The sequence below is a fragment of the Megachile rotundata genome, chromosome 16 (genome assembly GCF_050947335.1).
Source record: "Megachile rotundata isolate GNS110a chromosome 16, iyMegRotu1, whole genome shotgun sequence".
In the NCBI taxonomy this organism is placed as follows: Eukaryota; Metazoa; Arthropoda; class Insecta; order Hymenoptera; family Megachilidae; genus Megachile; species Megachile rotundata.
The window spans coordinates 8,449,295-8,469,227 of record NC_134998.1 but is presented as its reverse complement, the minus strand read 5'-3'; the positions used below and the strand labels follow the sequence as shown (position 1 = coordinate 8,469,227).

The 19,933-nt window shown below is 29.6% G+C and overlaps 5 protein-coding genes across 8 annotated transcripts; 3 read left to right on the top strand and 2 right to left on the bottom strand.

Annotated features, from left to right (window-relative positions):
- The first annotated feature begins 240 nt into the window (after positions 1-240).
- Rtel1 (Regulator of telomere elongation helicase 1) lies at positions 241-4,564 on the top strand. 2 transcript variants are annotated; one of them, XM_076540926.1, is made up of 13 exons: positions 241-358; positions 538-813; positions 880-1,303; positions 1,373-1,628; positions 1,695-1,955; positions 2,025-2,332; positions 2,403-2,609; positions 2,676-2,838; positions 2,919-3,176; positions 3,251-3,490; positions 3,585-4,061; positions 4,132-4,276; positions 4,354-4,564. In XM_076540926.1, exons 2-13 carry the CDS (start codon positions 681-683, stop codon positions 4,425-4,427), a joined length of 2,946 nt encoding a protein of 981 aa, XP_076397041.1. In that variant the 5' UTR covers positions 241-358; positions 538-680; the 3' UTR covers positions 4,428-4,564. The 2 variants fall into 2 exon arrangements, with proteins under 2 accessions (XP_076397041.1, XP_012148049.2); XM_012292659.2 differs by having other exon boundaries at positions 246-358; positions 470-813.
- Positions 4,565-4,936: 372 nt separating this feature from the next.
- RpL10Ab (ribosomal protein L10Ab) lies at positions 4,937-6,955 on the bottom strand. The gene is made up of 5 exons (XM_003706445.3): positions 6,806-6,955; positions 6,266-6,421; positions 5,687-5,835; positions 5,281-5,453; positions 4,937-5,168 (listed from the first exon to the last, which is right to left on the bottom strand). Exons 1-5 carry the CDS (start codon positions 6,808-6,810, stop codon positions 4,998-5,000), a joined length of 654 nt encoding a protein of 217 aa, XP_003706493.1. The 5' UTR covers positions 6,811-6,955; the 3' UTR covers positions 4,937-4,997.
- A 255-nt stretch (positions 6,956-7,210) lies between these two features.
- LOC100880617 (TBC domain-containing protein kinase-like protein) lies at positions 7,211-11,484 on the top strand. Of its 3 annotated transcripts, none has more exons than XM_012292641.2 (14): positions 7,211-7,356; positions 7,700-7,912; positions 7,979-8,228; positions 8,292-8,520; positions 8,595-8,869; positions 8,936-9,082; positions 9,175-9,295; positions 9,377-9,538; positions 9,604-9,781; positions 9,849-10,055; positions 10,122-10,381; positions 10,451-10,578; positions 10,662-10,824; positions 10,886-11,185. In XM_012292641.2, exons 2-14 carry the CDS (start codon positions 7,708-7,710, stop codon positions 10,991-10,993), a joined length of 2,433 nt encoding a protein of 810 aa, XP_012148031.2. In that variant the 5' UTR covers positions 7,211-7,356; positions 7,700-7,707; the 3' UTR covers positions 10,994-11,185. The 3 variants fall into 3 exon arrangements, with proteins under 3 accessions (XP_012148031.2, XP_076397042.1, XP_012148030.2); XM_076540927.1 differs by lacking the exon at positions 10,886-11,185 and adding an exon at positions 11,345-11,484 and having other exon boundaries at positions 7,223-7,534; XM_012292640.2 differs by having other exon boundaries at positions 7,227-7,534.
- Positions 11,345-17,216, top strand: LOC105663485 (protein broad-minded). The gene is made up of 8 exons (XM_012292644.2): positions 11,345-13,021; positions 13,088-13,425; positions 13,511-13,707; positions 13,779-14,114; positions 14,181-14,500; positions 14,999-15,176; positions 15,304-15,519; positions 15,579-17,216. The coding sequence occupies exons 1-8, from the start codon at positions 11,346-11,348 to the stop codon at positions 15,684-15,686; spliced, it is 3,369 nt and encodes a 1,122-aa protein (XP_012148034.2). The 5' UTR covers position 11,345; the 3' UTR covers positions 15,687-17,216.
- AIF (Apoptosis inducing factor) lies at positions 14,660-19,893 on the bottom strand. Its single transcript, XM_012292645.2, has 12 exons — positions 19,391-19,893; positions 18,644-18,930; positions 18,430-18,484; positions 18,209-18,363; positions 18,006-18,136; positions 17,762-17,937; positions 17,506-17,697; positions 17,245-17,438; positions 16,915-17,167; positions 16,652-16,839; positions 16,362-16,568; positions 14,660-16,273 (listed from the first exon to the last, which is right to left on the bottom strand). Exons 1-12 carry the CDS (start codon positions 19,479-19,481, stop codon positions 16,202-16,204), a joined length of 2,001 nt encoding a protein of 666 aa, XP_012148035.1. The 5' UTR covers positions 19,482-19,893; the 3' UTR covers positions 14,660-16,201.
- Positions 19,894-19,933: the final 40 nt, after the last annotated feature.

Sequence of the window (19,933 nt, the reverse complement as noted above, 5' to 3'; positions counted from 1 at the left end):
CTAAAAAATGTCAATCAAGAATAACAACTTTTAACGTCTATTCAATCATATAAATGTTAGCATTACAAATATAATTTAGCAAATGCGTCAACTTTTGTTTCGATCAATGTTTATCGTTACTATACCGCTAGAACAAAAGTCGGTATATTTAAAATATATCAATTTTTGTAAATATGAATATGAACACCTGTTCAGGAATGGCACAAGGAGGCGCTAGAGCATTACAAATTTTGTTTATAAAATTTATAAGTGTTCGAAGTTTCAAGAGTTTAGAGTTCGAAGTGTTTTGATCTTGAAGCGCTGCGAAAAACACTCCAAATTTGAGAATGTCTCAAATTTGAAGTACTTTAAGTTTCAAGTATATCGAATTTAAAACGTTCCTTGTTCAAAACGTTCCAAATTTGAAATGTTTCAAATTTGATGTATTATGAGTTTAAAGAATCGAATTCTGAAATATTGTGTGTTGTAGGCATTTTGAACTCGAAGCGTTCCTTTGAAAGAAACTGAATTCATTTCTTTTGTTCCGTATGATTTTAGAACTGTCTCTACACCTAACCAATAGTTGTCAAGTCCTCCGTTTGGCGGGAATATGTGCTTAATATTCCCGCTTGTTGCAATTAGTGTTTGCTCCTTATGTTGTAAATAAATTTACTTGTATATTTCCTGAAATTCATAATAAGATGCCCGAAATAACAATTAATAATATTATCGTCAATTTTCCTTTTAAACCGTATTCTGTACAAGAAGAATATATGACCAAAGTGATAGAATGCCTCCAGAACAATAAAAATGGTGTTTTGGAATCACCAACTGGTACAGTTAAATTATCTATGTACCTGTTCTGCTAATGACCAAATTAACTAATGAAATGTATTTTAGGAACTGGAAAAACTCTCAGTCTTTTATGTTCCTCCTTAAGTTGGTTATTGACAAGAAAAGCTCAAATGCAAGCACAATCGTTGATAGGTGCAGTAGATAATCCCACTTTTGGAGGACATTTTTTTAAAAAGTTAAACAATGAGCTTAAAGAAGCTACGGGTAGCACAAAACCTTCTACTGGTTTTACTTGGGCAGCACCAAAAATTATTTATGCATCTAGAACACATTCCCAACTTTCTCAGGCGATGCAAGAATTGAAAAGAACTTCTTACAAACATGTAAGTGTGGCTGTATTAGGATCTCGAGATCAACTTTGTATTCATCCAGAAGTTTCTAAAGAAACCAATTCTTCCAACAAGATACATATGTGTCATTCTAAACTAAAATCTAGGACATGTTTTTATTACAATAATGTTGAAACCAGGTAAAATATTCTTATTAAGTTATTTTAATTAACTTCATTAACAGGATTAATAAAAGATAAATCTTTTAGGAAAGAAGATCCTTTTTTTAAACAAGAAGTATTAGATATAGAAGATTTAGTTAAAGCAGGTCAAAAATACAGATGTTGCCCATATTTTTTATCTAGAGAACTTAAACAAACTGCAGATATTACCTTTATGCCATATAATTATTTATTAGATCCAAAATCACGAAGATCTCAAGGTATAGATTTACAAAACTGTGTTGTTCTCCTAGATGAGGCACACAATATTGAAAAAATATGTGAGGAAGCAGCATCTTTACAGGTATTAAAATAATGCAATAATATTTAGCATAAATTAGTTGTAACTTCATGAGATCATGAATTATAGATATGTAGTACTGATATTGCAATGTGCATTGAAGAATTATCAGTAGTAATGGAAGACATGGCTAAAGAAATGACAGAACAGAACGATTTTTTAACAGAAACAACAAATGTTCAAAAAGATTTTACTGCTGATGACTTATGTATCTTAAAATCTATGTTTTTGGAATTAGAAAAGGCTATTGATGCAATAGAAATCAAAAAACGTGAAGAAGGAGATACACACCCTAGTGGATTCATTTTTGAATTATTAGAAAAAGCACAAGTAAATAATTAATAAATAGTCATAAGTCATTTATTGACGTGAAATACAAAAAATTAATATGTTCAACAGTTGACCCACGGTAAAGAGCAACTTGTAATAGACAAATTAGATAAAATTGTATTTTACTTATCAACTGCAAGTATATCTCCATTTGCAAGGAAGGGTAATGCTCTCCAAAAATTCAGTGACCTGCTAAGAACCGTGTTTAGCAGTGGCAATAGCGCTCGTTATAAAGAGAAAATTAAACAATGCTATAAAGTATATATTCAGGTAGAAGAACCAAAAAAAGGTAAAAAAGATGTTTGGGAATCGAAAAAAAAGGTCTTGAAGAATGAAGGAAAAATTATTAGCTATTGGTGCTTCAGCCCTGGATATAGGTATTTTTTTTTCCTTGAGTTAAATTTACATATTTTCATGTTAATTATAATGGTATGATATTTTACAAAGCATGCACCAACTGATGGAACAAGGTGTGCATTCAATAGTGTTAACAAGTGGAACATTATCTCCCTTACAACCTTTTATATCTGATCTTGGAATACCAATTGAAGTTCAATTAGAAAATCCACATATTGTAAAAGGAGATCAAATATGTGTAGGTGTCCTTAGTCAAGGCCCTGATGGCTATTCTTTAAATTCTTCTTTTAATACAAGGTATGGCTAAAAGAATAAGACTATAACGTATATGGGAACCCATACAGTTATGACATTTTATTTTAGGAATGATCCAAAATACATAATGTCTCTTGGTAGAACAATATTTAATTTTAGCTGCCTTATTCCTGAAGGTTTACTAGTTTTTTTCCCTTCGTATCCAGTAATGAAAAAATGTAGAGAGGAATGGCAAAATGTTGGTTTGTGGACTAAAATAGCAGAACGTAAGGTAATTATTATTTATATTTGTTATATAATTATTTATATTATTTATATAAATACAGCAGAACATTCATTTATGCTCATTAGCCAATATATGTAGAACCGCAATACAGAGATGAATTTGCGAGTATTATGAGTGAATATTACGAAAAAATTAATGATCCTTCTCATAAAGGAGCTATTTTTATGGCGGTTTGTAGAGGTAAAGTGAGTGAAGGACTCGATTTTGCTAATGCAAATGGAAGAGCTGTGCTAATAACTGGCCTACCATTCCCACCTTTAAAAGATCCTAGAGTTATATTGAAACAACAATACTTAGAAGAAATGAAACGTTTGGATAAAGAAGTAATTAAAATTTTAATACATAAGATTTTAAGTATATATATACAAATGTTCTAATTGTGCTTTTGATCCCTTAGACTTTATCTGGACAGCAATGGTATCAACTGGAAGCATCACGGGCTGTGAATCAAGCTATTGGTCGTATAATTCGTCATAAAAACGACTACGGAGCTATAATCCTTTGCGATTGTAGATTTGAGAATCCAAGTTTCAAAAAGCAGTTGTCTGCGTGGCTCAGGCCCCACGTTAAAAAGTTTAATAATTTTGGTGTTATTACAAAAGACTTAAGAGACTTTTTTAAATATGCGAACCGTGCCGTAAGATTCATTTTTCATATGAAAGAAATAATTGGCTATTAAAATATCGATGATATTTGTTATAGCTTCTATTTACTGTCAAATCATTTTTTAGTTCCCGCAACCAAATAGTGGCATGTATTCGAGTGTTTCACTGTCAGCAACATCTGCGTCGTTTGACACGATTGCATCTCGAACGTCAAAGAATACTTCTAAAGCAAATGATCACACAACTCGAGTAGAAGACAATTTTAACATTGATTTATATGTTGATGGAAACGAAACAGATAAAAAGCCTACTGAAGTAAAAAAGAAAAGTTTCTTCGAAATTTTAGCGACCGATTCGAAACCTATGATCAATTTTAGTGATTGTAAATTAAAAGAACAACAAAACTTTTCTGAATCAGCAAAAAGTACTACTGGATCAGCCCCAAAGAGAAGAAAGATAAAAATATTACCAATGGAATGCAATGAGTATGTATCCGGTCCTTCTACCGCTTCAGATGCAAATGTAACAAATTCTCAACAAAATCATACAGAAGCTGACGACAGTACCGATAAAAAAGCTTTAGGCAAAACATACTTAAAAAAGGTAAATGGCAAAATTTATTATTTTTTAAGCTAAGTGTATGTGGCATAATGGACATGCATTATATTTTTAGGTAAAATGTTCATTATCAGAATCCAATTATAAAATATTTGCAAAAATGATACAAGACTATAACAGCACAAATAATTTTGAAGAATTGTTAAAAGTACTTCAGACTCTGTTTCCACCCAACAAAGGATTACTTCATTTATTTATAGGTATTTTTTATTGCTTATTATCAACGATAACTTTGTGTTATATACTTCCAATGACTTTAAAAATATGTAATTTTCAGGGTTTAAACATTTTTTAAAGAAACAGCATATCGCTCCATTCGAAAGCCATGTTGCACTTTTAGGAAATACGTAATTGTAACCGTCATGTGACAAGTGATGAAAAAAATAAAAAAAATTCGATTTTAGTTTTATAAGTAAATGTACTTTGCGTATTTTATATTTTTGTATTAACTAAAAATGTGATAACAAATAATTTAATTTTTCATCCAATGCATTGTAGTTTTTTACTCAATCACTAACTTCCGTTGAAAATGTATTGATACATTCGACCAACGCAAACGTGTTACAGACGTACGAAGTCTGTATTAAAATTACAATTAGAACTTATACAACATGGTAAGGAACTAAATTTGTACAACGGTATTTTTAATACTTATATAAATACAATAGTGCCGCTTGAGTTGTCCGCAACTCTGAATCTTATTTGACCAAGTTTCAAGAAAAGTAATATAATTCCAGAATATCCTACATATGTACATACTTCTTTATTCTTTGTATATTAGGAATAATCTTTAAAAAGTGTAACGATGGCCAACTTTCAAGGCAGAATCACGGTCAACTTTTGCAATAGCACTGAATAAATATTGGAATTATATTCTCTTTTTTTATTTAATGCACATCAAAAACAATTGTACTAACTAAATTAGTACAGTCTTTGAGGGGGTCCCATGGAAGATTTGATGTGAAGAGAGCGCACATTTTGCCAGTGCTTCTTCAACAATGAAACCAAAAAGTTGATTGAAAGATGTACATTTTGAACCAGTTCATCTGGAGTCATTTCGACGTGTCCTACTGCTACAGAGAGACACAGTACCTATGAACATAATTTTTAAATTATATAGCACATTGTAATTTTTGTAAACAGTTCTGTTAATAATTTATATGTAAAAGGAATTAATCAGTTTTTTAATCATAAGTTACTGTACCTTTTTCATTTGGAATTTAATTGTGGCTTTGACCTCGTCAATTTTTCCAACCATCGATTCTTGGTGAGAAAGGAGACCAGGGAATTTACCAGCTTTATTCAGCCCAGGTCCAACAATACGTGGGATTTGTTTAATTAGAGATTCGCTGGCCAAAAACGCATCATATTTTTTGGCTAAAAACAATGCATTCAATTTAATTTCAGGTTAACATACAACCTAAGATTATAACTAATTTATAAATATGTCTCAACGCGGATTGCGGAGCGGAGCAACGAATACAACGCTCCTCACCTAGCGAAGAATTTAATTTTCTTCCGTTCGACGACCACTGCTACAAATTATTTATTAACAATGGTGCTTTTTGGAAGATAACAAATATTAAATCCATCTAATAAATAACACCCACCTAATTTCTTTACAAGCTTCTTATTTTTATTCAATTTTTTTAATGCTTCTGCATCCATGTATGGAATATTATTAGCTTTAGCTTCATCACAATGTTGTTGATCACCCAGAACGCAAACTTGCATTTTTGGTCTTGGAATATTCTTCAACCTTTAACAATTGTGTTAATATTTAATTTTCATTACTATGATATTATATAATTGTATTGACTTAAAATTTTATTTAATTCAAAAATTTTTAAATATAATTGAAAACCAATGTTCTCAGTAATGTATATGGTATCCACACGAATTATTTAGATAATACATGCAATATGATAACCATCATTGAACATTGCTTTCCATAAATAATCATCACAGTTAAGTATTAACTTACCAACAGGATCATATATTATGATCCTGCAATAAAAATAACGGTTAAAAACCTCCCCAATTTATTTAAGACCCTGGGTAAAGGTCCGCCAGGTAAAACCCAGCTTCCTGACTATACCATGAGGCAAGCTTTTCAGATTTCAATTAACAAAAATTTTCTAACTGTTATGAAAAATGAAAAGAATCCTCAATGTCAGGTAGAAACATACTTGACAGTGCCCGAGAAACGTTTGTCCTTTTGCGGATCATAATTCTTCAATCCAATTTGCAGTTCCACAGTTTCTAAAAATTTCCTTTTTTTATCTTGCGAGTGTTGAAGAACAGTGTTCACACATTCGTAAAGAGTATCACGCGATACTTTAGACCTGTTGATCAGAATTGTTATAAGTAGGAAATATTAATAAAATATGAAGTAGAGACCCATATGGAAATGAGAACACCATGTATTAGATATCTGATTTCATTCAACCATGCAGTTATTTGTAGAATTTAAATGTATTTTAATTAAATGATTCAAGGTTTATAATGATGTGAATTGTAATTATAAACTCAAACCAACACTGGTTAAAATATTTCATAGATAAAGTGTGGATGAAGATGTAAAGAATTGAACATGATGTCTGAGATTAGTGTTCATTATATAAAATATTTATAACCACGATGAAATAATATACTAAAGCAAATTAATTTACTAATAATGAAAGAATAAAACGATGGATTACTAAGATATTGAAAGATTTAATACTCACGTCATTTTAGGTTTGGATAGAAGACGACCAGCGCACAAAGTGAACTGCCTAACTCGAGATTAAAACCGGAAAAGAACGACCGATCTGTGGTAACCAGAAACACGAAAGAAGAAGTAGTTTGTATATACTAGATAGGAAACAGTAGTAAATTTTAAGGTTGTCTCATATAGTTCCTGAGATTGACACAGTTGGCGTGGTGAACATCGACAGTGCAGTTTAGACAAATATTTCATAATCTCATCTTTTTGGAAATTATTACATTCTAAGTAATGTTATATACGTTTTGATTATTTCAATTTTTATGTAGTTTAATAATTTATTTCATTAATTATTATATAAATAGTTTTAATGACTATTTTCAGGAGACACTTTTGTAATACTCCTCACTTCATGTCTATATCACAGACCATATACAGGGTGGATAAATATATATGGATGACAAAATCATGGTCCAGGGGAGTATCAATGGGAGTACCTAATAATGCAATAAAAAATAGACATTTACAAGAGGTTGCTTGTCATTCATTCGTATGAAGAAAATTAATGGACAGGTTTACTTTTAATCTTTTTGTTGATGATAAATTTAATTAATTTAATCACGAAAAAATGTAAACCTAAACAATTTTTAATAAAACTTTCTTACAAGTGGGAGTACCATTAATACATTTTGAGGTTAATAATGTAAATACAATATTAACCTGTTTTATAATTATATGTAAATATATTAGTGTACGTATATTTTTTATATTATATAATGAAGAACAATTTGTACACAATGTTAACAATTAACAGTAATATTAATTTCCTAATTATTGCTTCTTCTTGCTTCTAAATTAAGTTGCTAATTATAATAAGGTGCTGAAGTTAATATTATCATATTTTATATCATTATAGGCTACAAAATGTGTCCAGCACTGTTAGAAAATGAAGAGCGCTGTTTTGGTGGAATGACATTTTTTGCACAAAGTCATCCAGTAGAACTTTGCGGAAGTAATGGTTTACCTCTTACACCAAACTCAATAACTATATATGGAAAATCACAATTTCTGAAAACTATTCATCATCCATACTTATCTACTTATCTGGATATAATTAGAAGCAAACATGGTAACTTTTTATATATATGGATATCATATATTTATATAGTTAAAATATATACAAATTTATTTACAGAACGGATAGTAGTTGTGACAGAATACAATGGTGACCCACTCAGCAGCAAAGAAAATTTAAATCTTGATGATATTATTAAAATAGCATTTCAATGCTTATTAGGATTGGAACATATGAATGCATTAGGTTTGGTACATAGACACTTAAGTTCTGATAATATACTCATTAACACAAGTGGAAATGTGCAATTGTATAATTTTGGATTATACTATATGACTGATAGTGGGAGAAATGTATCTTTTCCTATTGGGTAGGTACTAATAAAGCCAAAAATATTTAATAACATAAAAGTTATAATTATAATTATTTGCAGATATCCAAAATACACAGCACCTGAAATATTTTTAAGCCCAGGTGTTAGTAGTCCAAAAGTGGATTCTTGGTCTTTAGGAATGATTATAGGAGAATTATTACTAGGAAAATCAATATGGCCAAATGTGAAATTATCTCAGTGCTTGCGAAAGGTTCTTAGTTTAATACATTGTGAAACTTCTGTATTTGAACGTATTGCAAGAGAAAATAATTGTTATCACATTTACAAGGTATACTTTTTTGTTGATATATATTACAGACTTTTATTAATATTTACACTATTGATAGTTTATTATTATATCAGGAATTACCTGATAAGGTAAAAGAGTTTATAGATTCCTGTCTTCAAATTCATCCTTCAAAACGTAAAACACCTGAGGAATTGTTAAAACTTACAATATTTGAACATTTTTTATCAAAAAATGAAAAAGAAAAAGAAGAAAGTCTTTACAAAAATGTTATAGTTAGAAAAATGGATGAATTATATTACTTATGGCAATTAGCAGGTGGAGATATTACTGCAGAATTAAAGAAGCAAGGACTTATCAGATCAACACCACCCATTTTATCTATACCAAAGTAATTTTGACTATTTTACAAATCGATTCTATAACAACAGAGCACCATATATTATTTCGTTTTTAGTTTGGTAATACTTTTAGGTCAAATGTTTGGTCAAAGAGACACAGCAGGCTTACTTGATTTGCGTGTAGTAAAAATTCCGCTTGATACACTACGTCAACGTCTATCTCACATTCCGTATATAGCAAATTATCCATGGTTGACAAATCAGTAGGTATTGAATATTTACATATATGTACATAGAATTAATATAGATATAAAACATTTACGCATCTACTAAATTTTTATCAATTTTTTTGTAGAATGCGTATCCAATTACAGGAAGATCTAATGGATGCTTCTTCACAGTTACCATTAATTATAAGAGAAAGAGACACAGAGTATCAGTTTTATAGGATTGTTTTGTATGATAGATTATTACAGGTATTATATTATTTGTATAAAATTTTATTAATAATGTGTATACAGTGAGATCTCTTTATATGGCACTTTTTTATTATTTAGGTTTACCCAATTACTCGGGAAGCTATCATTGAAGAAGCACACAAAGATATACCTCCACCTGTTAGAGGAGCTGTCTGGGCAGCATTGCTTGGTATTACTGGTGATATTCAGAAACGTTATGATATGATTGACAAAGAAACTCCTACCCATACAGACAGACAGGTAATTTATTGATAATTTTACTGTGTCATTTATATTCACGTTTTAGTGTATTAATCATTTTTTAGATAGAAGTAGATATACCAAGATGTCATCAATACAGTGAGCTATTATCATCTGGTGCTGGTCATGAAAGGCTTCAAAGATTACTCAAAGCATGGGTTCGAAATAACCCTCATTATGTTTATTGGCAAGGATTAGATTCGCTAACGGCTCCATTCCTTTATCTCAATTTTAATAATGAAGGTAATACACGTACTGTACACTTCTTATCTTGATTGTTCTAAATTTTGTTAATATTATTCCATTTCAGCTAGAGCATTTGAATGTCTGTCTGCATTTATACCAAAATATCTTCATAAATTCTTTTTGAAAGATAATTCTGCCATCATACAAGAATACCTAGGAAAATTTTCGCAAATAATAGCCTTTCATGATCCTCAGTTGGCAAATCACCTTAGATCAATTAACTTTGTACCAGAATTGTTTGCTATACCGTGGTTTTTAACAATGTTTTCACGTAAGTTATTTATTATAGATGTTAATTACCTAGAATATTTCTATTAAATTACATGTTGGCTTTCAGATGTATTTCCACTTCATAAAATATTGCATTTATGGGATAAACTTTTGCTAGGAGATTCGTCATTTCCACTTCTTGTTGGTTTAGCAATATTAAAGCAATTACGCGATTCTCTGTTAACTTCTGGTTTCAACGAGTGCATCCTTCTGTTTTCTGATCTTCCTGAAATTGATATAGAATTATGTGTTAAGGATTCTATGACGATGTATCAAACTACACCACCTAGTATCACTTACAGAAAATTTCAGTTCAATCAACCTAAGGTATACAAATAAATTTATACATATTCTCGAATAATTTTACAAGTTTAAATACAGAATACTATGCTATAGGATGCAAGTTGGTCTGAACCAGAACCAGGTACTGAGAAAATGCCAAGAATTAGTGTTGATGATTTTATGAATTTGTTAGATAACAACCCTGAGAGATTAATATCTGTAGATATACGTAATAATATACAGTAAGTATTTAATTGTTAAAAAAATAGAAATTCAGTTTAGAAGTATGTAACTGATACATATAAATATAATTTGCCTTTCATAGATTTGAAAGAGGTGCTGTGGTAGGCAGTATTAACATTCCATTTACTAGTGTACAACTATCTCAAACTCATATCGAAACACTTGGATCACATGCGAAGCCGCTCGCTGAAAGTAAAAACAGTATAGTTGTAATTATTGGACCTCATGATCAAAATAATGCGTTGGTAAATATCATGTTATAAAATATACTTTTTATTGGTGTTAAAATTAAAATATCTTCTGCAGTTTGCAGATTTTCTTGTGAAATGTGGCATAACTGGTGTATGTTCGCTACAAGGAGGAATTTATGCTTTACGAAAGAAATTTCCGAATGTTATAGTAGCTGCGCGTTGACAGTAATATATAAATACTCCAAATCCCATTTTTGATGTTTTTTAATTATAAATTTTGTAAAAGTTTAATGACGCTTTAGTATCTTACGAAATTTTATAACAATGAGACATATATAAAAATGTGATTACAAATATGTATAAAACATGTCTCATATAAGAAAAAATATTAAAAATTTGTTATACATATAAAGCATACATTATATCTTTATATACTTTCGTCAGTAGCCATAGAAACAGAATCAAAACATTACAGTTATAGTCTACAAATTTCATCTACATTTAGCTACATTTAGTTTCTACTTTTAGTTTCAATTTGTATAATTGTGTAAATAAATTTATATTATTTTTTAAGTATGGAAAATAATATTTCTTCAAATCTTCAAAAGTGGATTAAAAAGTGCTTAAGAAAAGAGTTTGAATCAAAGATACAAAAATCATTAGACGAACATGTGAGCTACACTGAAATCGCTAAAAGAATTATACACTCTAAAGAAATGTCCACTTTGTTGAATTCTATGAAAGCGACAGTTGCTGAGCAATCAGCGTCAAGATCTACATCGACTATAATTTCTGATTCTCGGCCTCAGTCATCATTTTCTTACATTAGTGATCAAACAAGCGAAGATTGGAATTCTCCGTTAAATAACGATGAATATTACAATATTATTATTAACAAAATCAGTCAAGATAAACCTGCTCATGTTAGATTATCTGGTTATGAAATTCTTTTAAAAAGCGAATTATCGAATTTGAATAACAATCCAATATGGGACTCGCTTCGGAAGGCTTTGCTAGATGGTCTCACAGATGAGAGTAGATCTATTTTTGAATCTAGCTTACAAGTACATGCAAATTTGCTAATTTGTTTACAATCACATGATGTATATACAAATATACTGGATGCCTTTAATGCTCAATACCATTCACAGAAGACATTTGAAATATTACCTACTCTAATTGCCGGCGTTAATTTTAAGTTTTTTTTGCATGAAAGAGTATTTCGCATTACACATTTATTGATTCGTTTTAATGAAGAAAAGATAAAAGGCGCAAGACACGCTGATAAAAGTACAGAAGAATTAATAGAACAATTCATAACATTTTTAAGTACACACGAATTTGATAGTTTAATGCAACCTAAGCCATTAAATATATTAAATATAATTTCCATACTGGAGCCACGTGCAGATTGGAGTAAGAAATGGATTGTCAATCTTACTACTAGAAAAATGTTTTTAACAGCATTAGGAAAGTCGCCAAGTTTATTGCAACAAATAATGAATTACACAAAGAAAGGAATGGAAGAGCTTCCTCATTCTGTAACAGTTTCTATTTATGATGATCCAATGGAAGTTATCATTAATGGAAATACCATAGAAACAGTAACATATCTTCATTGTTTATGCTTTGTATCACAACTTTGTGCTTATGATGCAGGGCGAAGACTTTTAACAGAAAGTATATCTGAACCTCCTTTCTCAGTTTCTGAATTTCTAACTACTTGTTTAAAAGCCTTAAATAAATTAGGTATGGAAACATTAAATGGGGTATATGATGTTTCTTGTTATGCTTTACAAATTATTTTAGATAAACCAACTATTTTATATGATCATGAATTTTATCATATTGCATTATGTCATTTATCTTCTCTATCTGAAAATAATATTAAGATATGGGTACATACATTAAATATTATTCTGCATATGTTGGACACAGCGGATGGTTCTTCATTTCTTATTACAGAATGTAAAGAGCATACAGTAAATTTTGAAAACACCATATCAAAATGTCCAGCCATGTTTATCGTAATGATAGCATCTAACATGTTAAAACAACCTTTTTCTATAATAAATATCGAATATCTACTGAAACTATTTAAAGTAATGGAAAAGTTATTTGATATATTTGATGTATATGAGATTGTACAACATAAAGTAGAAAACGAATTTTATCCTGCTGTGTCATATTTTTACAATAAGTTAAATAAATCTTATCCTGAAAATGAAAATAAAGTCCAACAAATGAACAGGTAATTTTTACTTATAGATTATATACTTATCAACAAAATATCAATATTAACAAATTTTTTCTTTAGTGCAGTTAATTCATTATTGCTTAAAATGGTATATATACCATTTGCATTGAAAGCTCTTGTTCAAGAGTTATCAGTATTCCAAGAATTAATTGAAGGATCTATTGCACCCTTGAGGATGTCATGGACATCAATGGAAGTAGTTAATTTTATATCAACTGCAGCCTTTTTTCAATTGGGATATGATGTAATTGCGAATCTTGCATCTCACGTTTTATCAAACTTGCTTTTAGAAACATGTAAAATATTAGAAATTCCACATTATTTTTATGATCCATGGGATCATGAAAATATTCAAAAGTTTCTACATATATTAACATTTTTTTCTCTTAATTTTAAATGTAAGCATAATAATTCTAGTATCACTATATTTAATTATACTATTAACATTTATTAATAATAATTATTTATTTTAAATTCTATTAGGTTATTCTGCATTTATGTCAAATTTAAATGAATCAGATAGTAGTGAAGAACAGAATTACCCACCTAACTTATTTGAACTTTTTAAAAGTTCAATAAACCCTGAATCAAATTATCATTACTTGGGACTTCTGTCATTAAATGCAGTCATTTGGAATTTAAATATTTGTCTATATTTACTAGAATTACTGAATTTCCAGGTAACAAATCAATGCTTCTTATGAATAAGCTGCTACAATTTTCTTTTTTCATTGGTGCCAATGTTTTTTAGAACATATTATTAGAGCTTCAAAATTCAAATACAGAAGCTGGAAATGAAGAATTAAGCCCTATATGTATTGATGATTATACTATAATGAGAAAAAAAATTATATCCAAAACATATTTTATGATAAGTACAGATGAAGAAGAAGCTTCTGAATCAGAAGTATATGATCTGGCAAAATCATCTTCTTGGAAATCAAATACAAAAGACACATATTTTTCTGAAACTGAATATGATTCAGAATTGGAAAGTTTACTTCGAGAAAATAAACCTGGACTGTTAGACAGTAACTGGGTTCAACAAATTAGAGATGCATATAAAGCATCATCTGATCCATTAAAGGTTAATATATTTTTCAGTTTTGCTTGATATACACCAGTGTTTTTACAAAGTAACTTATTTGTTTAGAGAACAGTACTGATTCAATTAGTAGATCAGATGCAGAAAGCAATTCCCACTGCAGAATGGGATGAACATTTTCAATGGCAGGAAAATATATCATCAAGTACAGATTTCTGGTTTCCAGAAGAAATTCATGGAATTAACTTAGCTTTACATTATGCAGAACAAAGTGAGCTGTTAGAAAATACTGTTAAAATGAAAGAAACACTACAAGAATTTATTAATAGCTGTTATGCATTTATAAAATATGAGAGACCAAAACGATTTGATGGATTTGATTGGTTCTTGTCAACGGTATTTATTATTTGTAAAGGAGATATACAGAGGTACATTTTATTTTTGTTATGTATTATCTTCTAAGAGTGAGATTTCATGTTTTATCAAACTGGCTCTTATAAACTTGTTACTCTTGTATACAAAAAAGCACCCATAAAAAGATTATATTCAGGAATTCCCATAATGTAAATGTAAATGAAGCAAGAAACTCAGTGTTAAACATTAATTTTTTATTGTTTATATATTACACTTCATACAGATGCCTCAGTTGACCGCGAATACACCCTTCATTAACAATTTAAAATGTTTTTAATCAAACAACTTTTATAAAAATTTGCAAAAGTATTTTGATAAAAAACAATTCAAATGGTTAATATTTTGTCGAAGAAAAAACGTGGGATAACTCTAGCTAGTCAAAGTATCATCATTGGCAGGTCTCAGGTTGAAAACTTAGTCATCATTTTTAATGACAATGCGCATAATAAGACAGTTATTTATCATCACTGACCTACTAAAATAAAATGATACTATGAATTTGATAATTACAGGTGCAAAATATTTGTTGCACAATTAATTAAATTCCCAGTAACCGCATTTTTATGGCCAAATTTGGGGAAAGTTTTAGACAAGCATATGGAAGAAGAATATGGTACACAATTTACATTTATGCAAGTTTTAGAAAGCATAGTTAGTAATGAATTTCCCCATATCAAATTTGCTCTTAAGGTAAATATACACATTAAGATATTACACTTTTTTCTATACGCAACATTCAATCTACAAAATTATATTTCTATTTAGTAAAAACATATTATGTCTTGCAATGAATTCTATAATAATTTTGTAAATACAGGATACTTGTGGAATGAACTGGTCCTTAATATGTAACTTAATGATATCTCAATGTTTCTGGGGCTTACTTTCTTGGCCTCAAATTATGCATTTTTTCGCTATTTGTATTTTATATTCATCTGACTATATAATATACTATTGTGTGTCACTGTTGTACCACTGTCAACGTATAATAATGGAAGATATAACAAGTGGAAAAATGTGGCCTGAACATATGGTATGTACATAAAAAATTTAGATTTTAGGAAATAATAACGATGTTTACATTATTTGCAGGTATTCAATGAATATAAATCTCATGAGTACATTAAATTTATGGATACATTAGATAAAAGATATGGAAATAAAATTTTACCAAAATTTGTTCTTAAAGGATTCAGTTAAACTAAGTTTTCAAAATACGGAGATCTATAAGATATAAATCAAAACAGTATCTTCCAATAATTGTTCATAATTAATAAAATTATAAAAGAACGTTAAAGTAAATATTTAAACGCATAAAAATTAACAACTTTATCGAAATATTTGCTATAATATATGGCATTTACATACACATACAGGTTCTATAATGTAACAAAATATATTGCGCAGATATACAATCATAATGATATTGTTGGAAAGAATATTAAACTCTGATTAATTAATTAATAAAACAATTTTTCATTTATTTTATAATAAAATTCACAGTCTGCAATGATCTAACACGTGTGAATATCTGATAGATTCCTTTTGAAAATATTTTGTATCTGGTATGTGCAGTATTTATACAAACGTACCTTTCAAACTTAGTAACAAGATTTTAGATTTTTTTATTGGTAAAATCTTTCAGAATTAGTAGATAAATAATCATATATACACAAATGACGCAATATTGTCATTTCATTTTTGCACTAATGGAATCAGTCATCGTGAATAGTAAATAGTTTGGCTACTTCATTTAAATCATCATATTTTGTGCCCTTAGCAAGTACCTAAAATAAATATATAAAACACAGTAGAAAAATATATCTTTAAACAATATAAATAACGTAATTATGCTAATATATTTTATGGACGCACCTGTCTAGCAATAGACATCCGGTTAAAGATATTCCAAAGGACTATTCCAACCACAATATCATCACGTAAATAAAAAATAACTCCTTTTCCAAAGTCTTCATACTTTTTAGAGGTTTCTTCTGTCGATTTTGAAGCATCAGTACGTATACATCTATCATCTTCTTTCGAATTTTGTTGATCGGAATTTTCTGTTTGCGTTGTTACCTTCTACATTGTACAAATATAAATTACAAAAATATATAATGTTATGTTAGAATATACAATTATAAAATATTTGAAACATTTATTACCTCTTTATCTGAGGACTGCGTTGTTTTACTCGAAGTATCGATGGCTGTTAGTGAAGTATCATCAGTTTTTTCTGTTTTTACAAAGACACCTACAGTTGGCAGTGCAGAATCGACAATACCTATTGCCTCAAATCCAACTTCCGGTCCCAAATCGGACCAAAACATCGACTGGTGCAGATATGGTTTTCCTGGTAAAAATACAGAAATAAATTTCATTTAAATCGATTCTTATTGTAAACTATATTGAATAAATTTTTACTTACTTGCACCAGTCATATTTTCTCCTGCTAGCCTTCCTGAAATTACAGCATGGTCATGATGTTCTACTCTTCTTCTACCAAGCCTGATATCATAAAAGCAAGCTGCATCTCCAGCAACCCAAAGGTTGCTTCTTGCTTCTAGTTCTGCATTAACCAGGAAGCCGCCTATTTCAGGATCTGTTTCTAAATGCGAAACTTTCGCCAATTCCGTATTTGGTTCAACGCCTACTGCTACTATTACTTCATCAGCCTCAATCTATTCATGTAAAAAATAAAAAAAATAAAGATTTATGGTACAATTTAAACTTTTTCATGAAAATATTTAACACGCACAACATTATCTCCTGTAAGAGTAAGCGATAAACGTCCATTCTTATAATAATAATCCTCGACCTCAGAATCAGGAATACAATTAACGCCCTCTAATTTTGCTTTTTCTGTTGCCCATTCGCTTAAATATTGTGGTAATATTTGATCCATTATAAATTTCTCCTTATATACTTGATGTACTTTTTTGTTTTCAGGTACTAGATAAAAATGAAATTATTTTACTTTCAATACCATTACTCTGAAAAAGGAATAATAAAAACGTACAATTACGAGCAAGAGAGCAAGCGAGTTCTGTTCCGAGAAATCCTCCGCCAATTATTACTATATTTTTACATTTAGGATTATGCACACTTTCTTCCAAATCAAGAAAATCTTCTTTTGTTCTAAATGTTTTAATTTTATCTTTAACTTCATCTTGAAGTGACTCAAATACTGGAAGATTTTTAGGTGATGCACCTAAAAAAATATGTATTATATATATATATGTATATATATACACAAACAAATCAATTATACTTACCAGTTGCAATAAGACATTTGTCATATTTTATTTCATAACCATCATCTAACGTTACAGTTTTGTTTGGGACATCAATTTTTGTGACTTTCCAACCTGTTGCTACAGTTACACCACCTTTTTCCGACTCAATCAACTTATCAACTTCTGAATAAAATTCGGGTGGCTCATAAAATATACTATAATGTGAATAAGCATACAATGAAACACTACCAATTAATTATTTAACTAATAAATAAATAATTACCTTCTTTGAGCTCCATTCCATTGCTTAAAAAGTAACTCAGCACTTGTTTTTCTATCTGTATTGTACCATAGTTCCTTGGACAATGGTGGTCTCATATATGGTAAATCTTCTTCTTCTGTTATTATTAAAACCTATAACAGATGTTAACATACTACACTCATCATAGTTAAATTGATATATATTACAAGACTATTATAACTTACCTTAGCTCTAGGATCCCTAGATTTAATAGACCTAAATGCAGAAAATGCAGCTGTTCCTCCACCTATTAAAAGGTAAGGTACATCTTTGGGGAATGAACTAGAAGTAGGTGGTAATTTAGCCTTATCAGATTTTCTATGTTTTCTCTCCTTTTTACCTGAAATCACTTTTCTAAGTTTCAACGAATTATATGATTGTAAGTCATAATGTAATTGACTCTTACCTACATCCTTTTCAGAATCTGATTTCTTAGATGTAAACCAATTTGTGGAAGATATCTATAGGATATGTTTTAATAAAGATGTTAAAGAAATAAAAAGAGTTCCGTGTTTTGTAATTCATATAAAAAATTGTATTAAATGTTATTTTATATGACCAAAAGATAAACTAAAATGAAACAAAATAAAGTATTACAATATAATGTTTTGCTATCATACCGCATATATTGTAACTCCAGCTATAATTAAAGTTGCCAATATCTTCCAATAAGGTGGTGATGGTGGTTTACCATTAGGACTCTGTGAATCTGGTTGACAAACTTCATAACAAGATGGTGGACAAGATGCATTAGGATAAGATTCACAAGACGGTAGAGATCTTTTTGGTTTTGAACTAGTTTTGTCAGGTACACATTCTTCTGGTTTTATGGTGGTGCCTGCTGGCTTATAAGTTTTCTTGTCATCTGAGTTGCTACTATACCATGAATTATTAACACTAGTAATTCCTAAAATAAATAAAAGGTAATAAATAATTGCAAAAAACATGAATTATGTATAAATAATTCATTATACGCATTTTATTAAAAAATGTTAATATACAGAAACAGTAACCTGAGTTTATTAACATTAAGTGAAAGGCATACTAAACATATTTATTAACAAATTGCCTATAATGATCAATATAAATACTTGAAGTGATTAGAACAGGGTTGAGGTTATATCGCGTGGTGTATAATTTCTATAAAGTGCATTATATGTAATGTTAAAAAAATATTGATTAGAAGATAATATTACTTAAACATGTACGTACAATTGAAAAATATGATTGTTAACTATAATCATAAAAATATGAAATGAGTTATTAATTTAATATTTGGTCGGAGCAGGAAACAAGTTCGAAAACAGAAGAAACTTCTTTTAAAATTAAATCATTCAATTTTGACGTACAATCAAATTAACACTTACCAATATATTTTAAAGGTCGGCAGAAATGATTAAGATGCGAATGCCTCGTAAGTTTTGGCAATTGTCCGATAACTCTACCACAGCTTAACATTTTTGACCGGCCAATTTTGGCCTTATGCAATATGGAGGTGGCGCGTGCGGCCGGTTTTGTTGTCCACGCGCACTACTGAAAGCCGCTTTACACTTTTCTGGTTACATGTAATTAGCACCGAACACTCCATTACCAACTTTCTTTTGTGACAAAATTGACGTATTCACCATTCATTGATTTGGAAACATTTGTACAATAATCTTATGTACAATACTGAAAGTATAAGACAATTTATTAAGACTTGTATACGGTGACTGCGCAATGACAATCGTCCAAGTTCATTCTATTTAGCGGGCTCCGGCCCATGAGATTTATTTGTACACTGATATCGATAGATAAGACAAACGAAATCAAGAATCAATATTGATCATAGATGGATGCATAAAAAGAAAATTCAAATAAAAAATAGGGACGAATGAGTAGTTCAAGATAACTCGGTACGTCGGGTACCC

Bases quoted from the DNA above. Each gene is read 5' to 3' on its own strand.
- LOC100880617 (XM_012292641.2), top strand. From the start codon at position 7,708: ATGTGTCCAGCACTGTTAGAAAATGAAGAGCGCTGTTTTGGTGGAATG. The intron at 8,870-8,935 runs GTAATTTTGACT...TTTCGTTTTTAG, and splicing joins CCCATTTTATCTATACCAAA to TTTGGTAATACTTTTAGGTC. The intron at 9,782-9,848 runs GTAATACACGTA...ATTCCATTTCAG, and splicing joins TCTCAATTTTAATAATGAAG to CTAGAGCATTTGAATGTCTG.
- RpL10Ab (XM_003706445.3), bottom strand. The intron at 5,454-5,686 runs GTGGGTGTTATT...CATTGTTTTTAG, and splicing joins GAAGCTTGTAAAGAAATTAG to CCAAAAAATATGATGCGTTT. The intron at 5,169-5,280 runs GTACAGTAACTT...TTATGTTCATAG, and splicing joins TTAAATTCCAAATGAAAAAG to GTACTGTGTCTCTCTGTAGC.
- Rtel1 (XM_076540926.1), top strand. From the start codon at position 681: ATGCCCGAAATAACAATTAATAATATTATCGTCAATTTTCCTTTTAAA. The intron at 814-879 runs GTACAGTTAAAT...AATGTATTTTAG, and splicing joins TGTTTTGGAATCACCAACTG to GAACTGGAAAAACTCTCAGT. The intron at 4,277-4,353 runs GTATTTTTTATT...TGTAATTTTCAG, and splicing joins ATTACTTCATTTATTTATAG to GGTTTAAACATTTTTTAAAG.
- LOC105663485 (XM_012292644.2), top strand. From the start codon at position 11,346: ATGGAAAATAATATTTCTTCAAATCTTCAAAAGTGGATTAAAAAGTGC. The intron at 13,022-13,087 runs GTAATTTTTACT...TTTTTTCTTTAG, and splicing joins AAAGTCCAACAAATGAACAG to TGCAGTTAATTCATTATTGC. The intron at 13,708-13,778 runs GTAACAAATCAA...AATGTTTTTTAG, and splicing joins TAGAATTACTGAATTTCCAG to AACATATTATTAGAGCTTCA.
- AIF (XM_012292645.2), bottom strand. From the start codon at position 19,481: ATGTTAAGCTGTGGTAGAGTTATCGGACAATTGCCAAAACTTACGAGG. The intron at 18,485-18,643 runs GTATGATAGCAA...CATATCCTATAG, and splicing joins CTGGAGTTACAATATATGCG to ATATCTTCCACAAATTGGTT. The intron at 16,840-16,914 runs GTAAGTAAAAAT...TATTTTTACCAG, and splicing joins AGAAAATATGACTGGTGCAA to GAAAACCATATCTGCACCAG.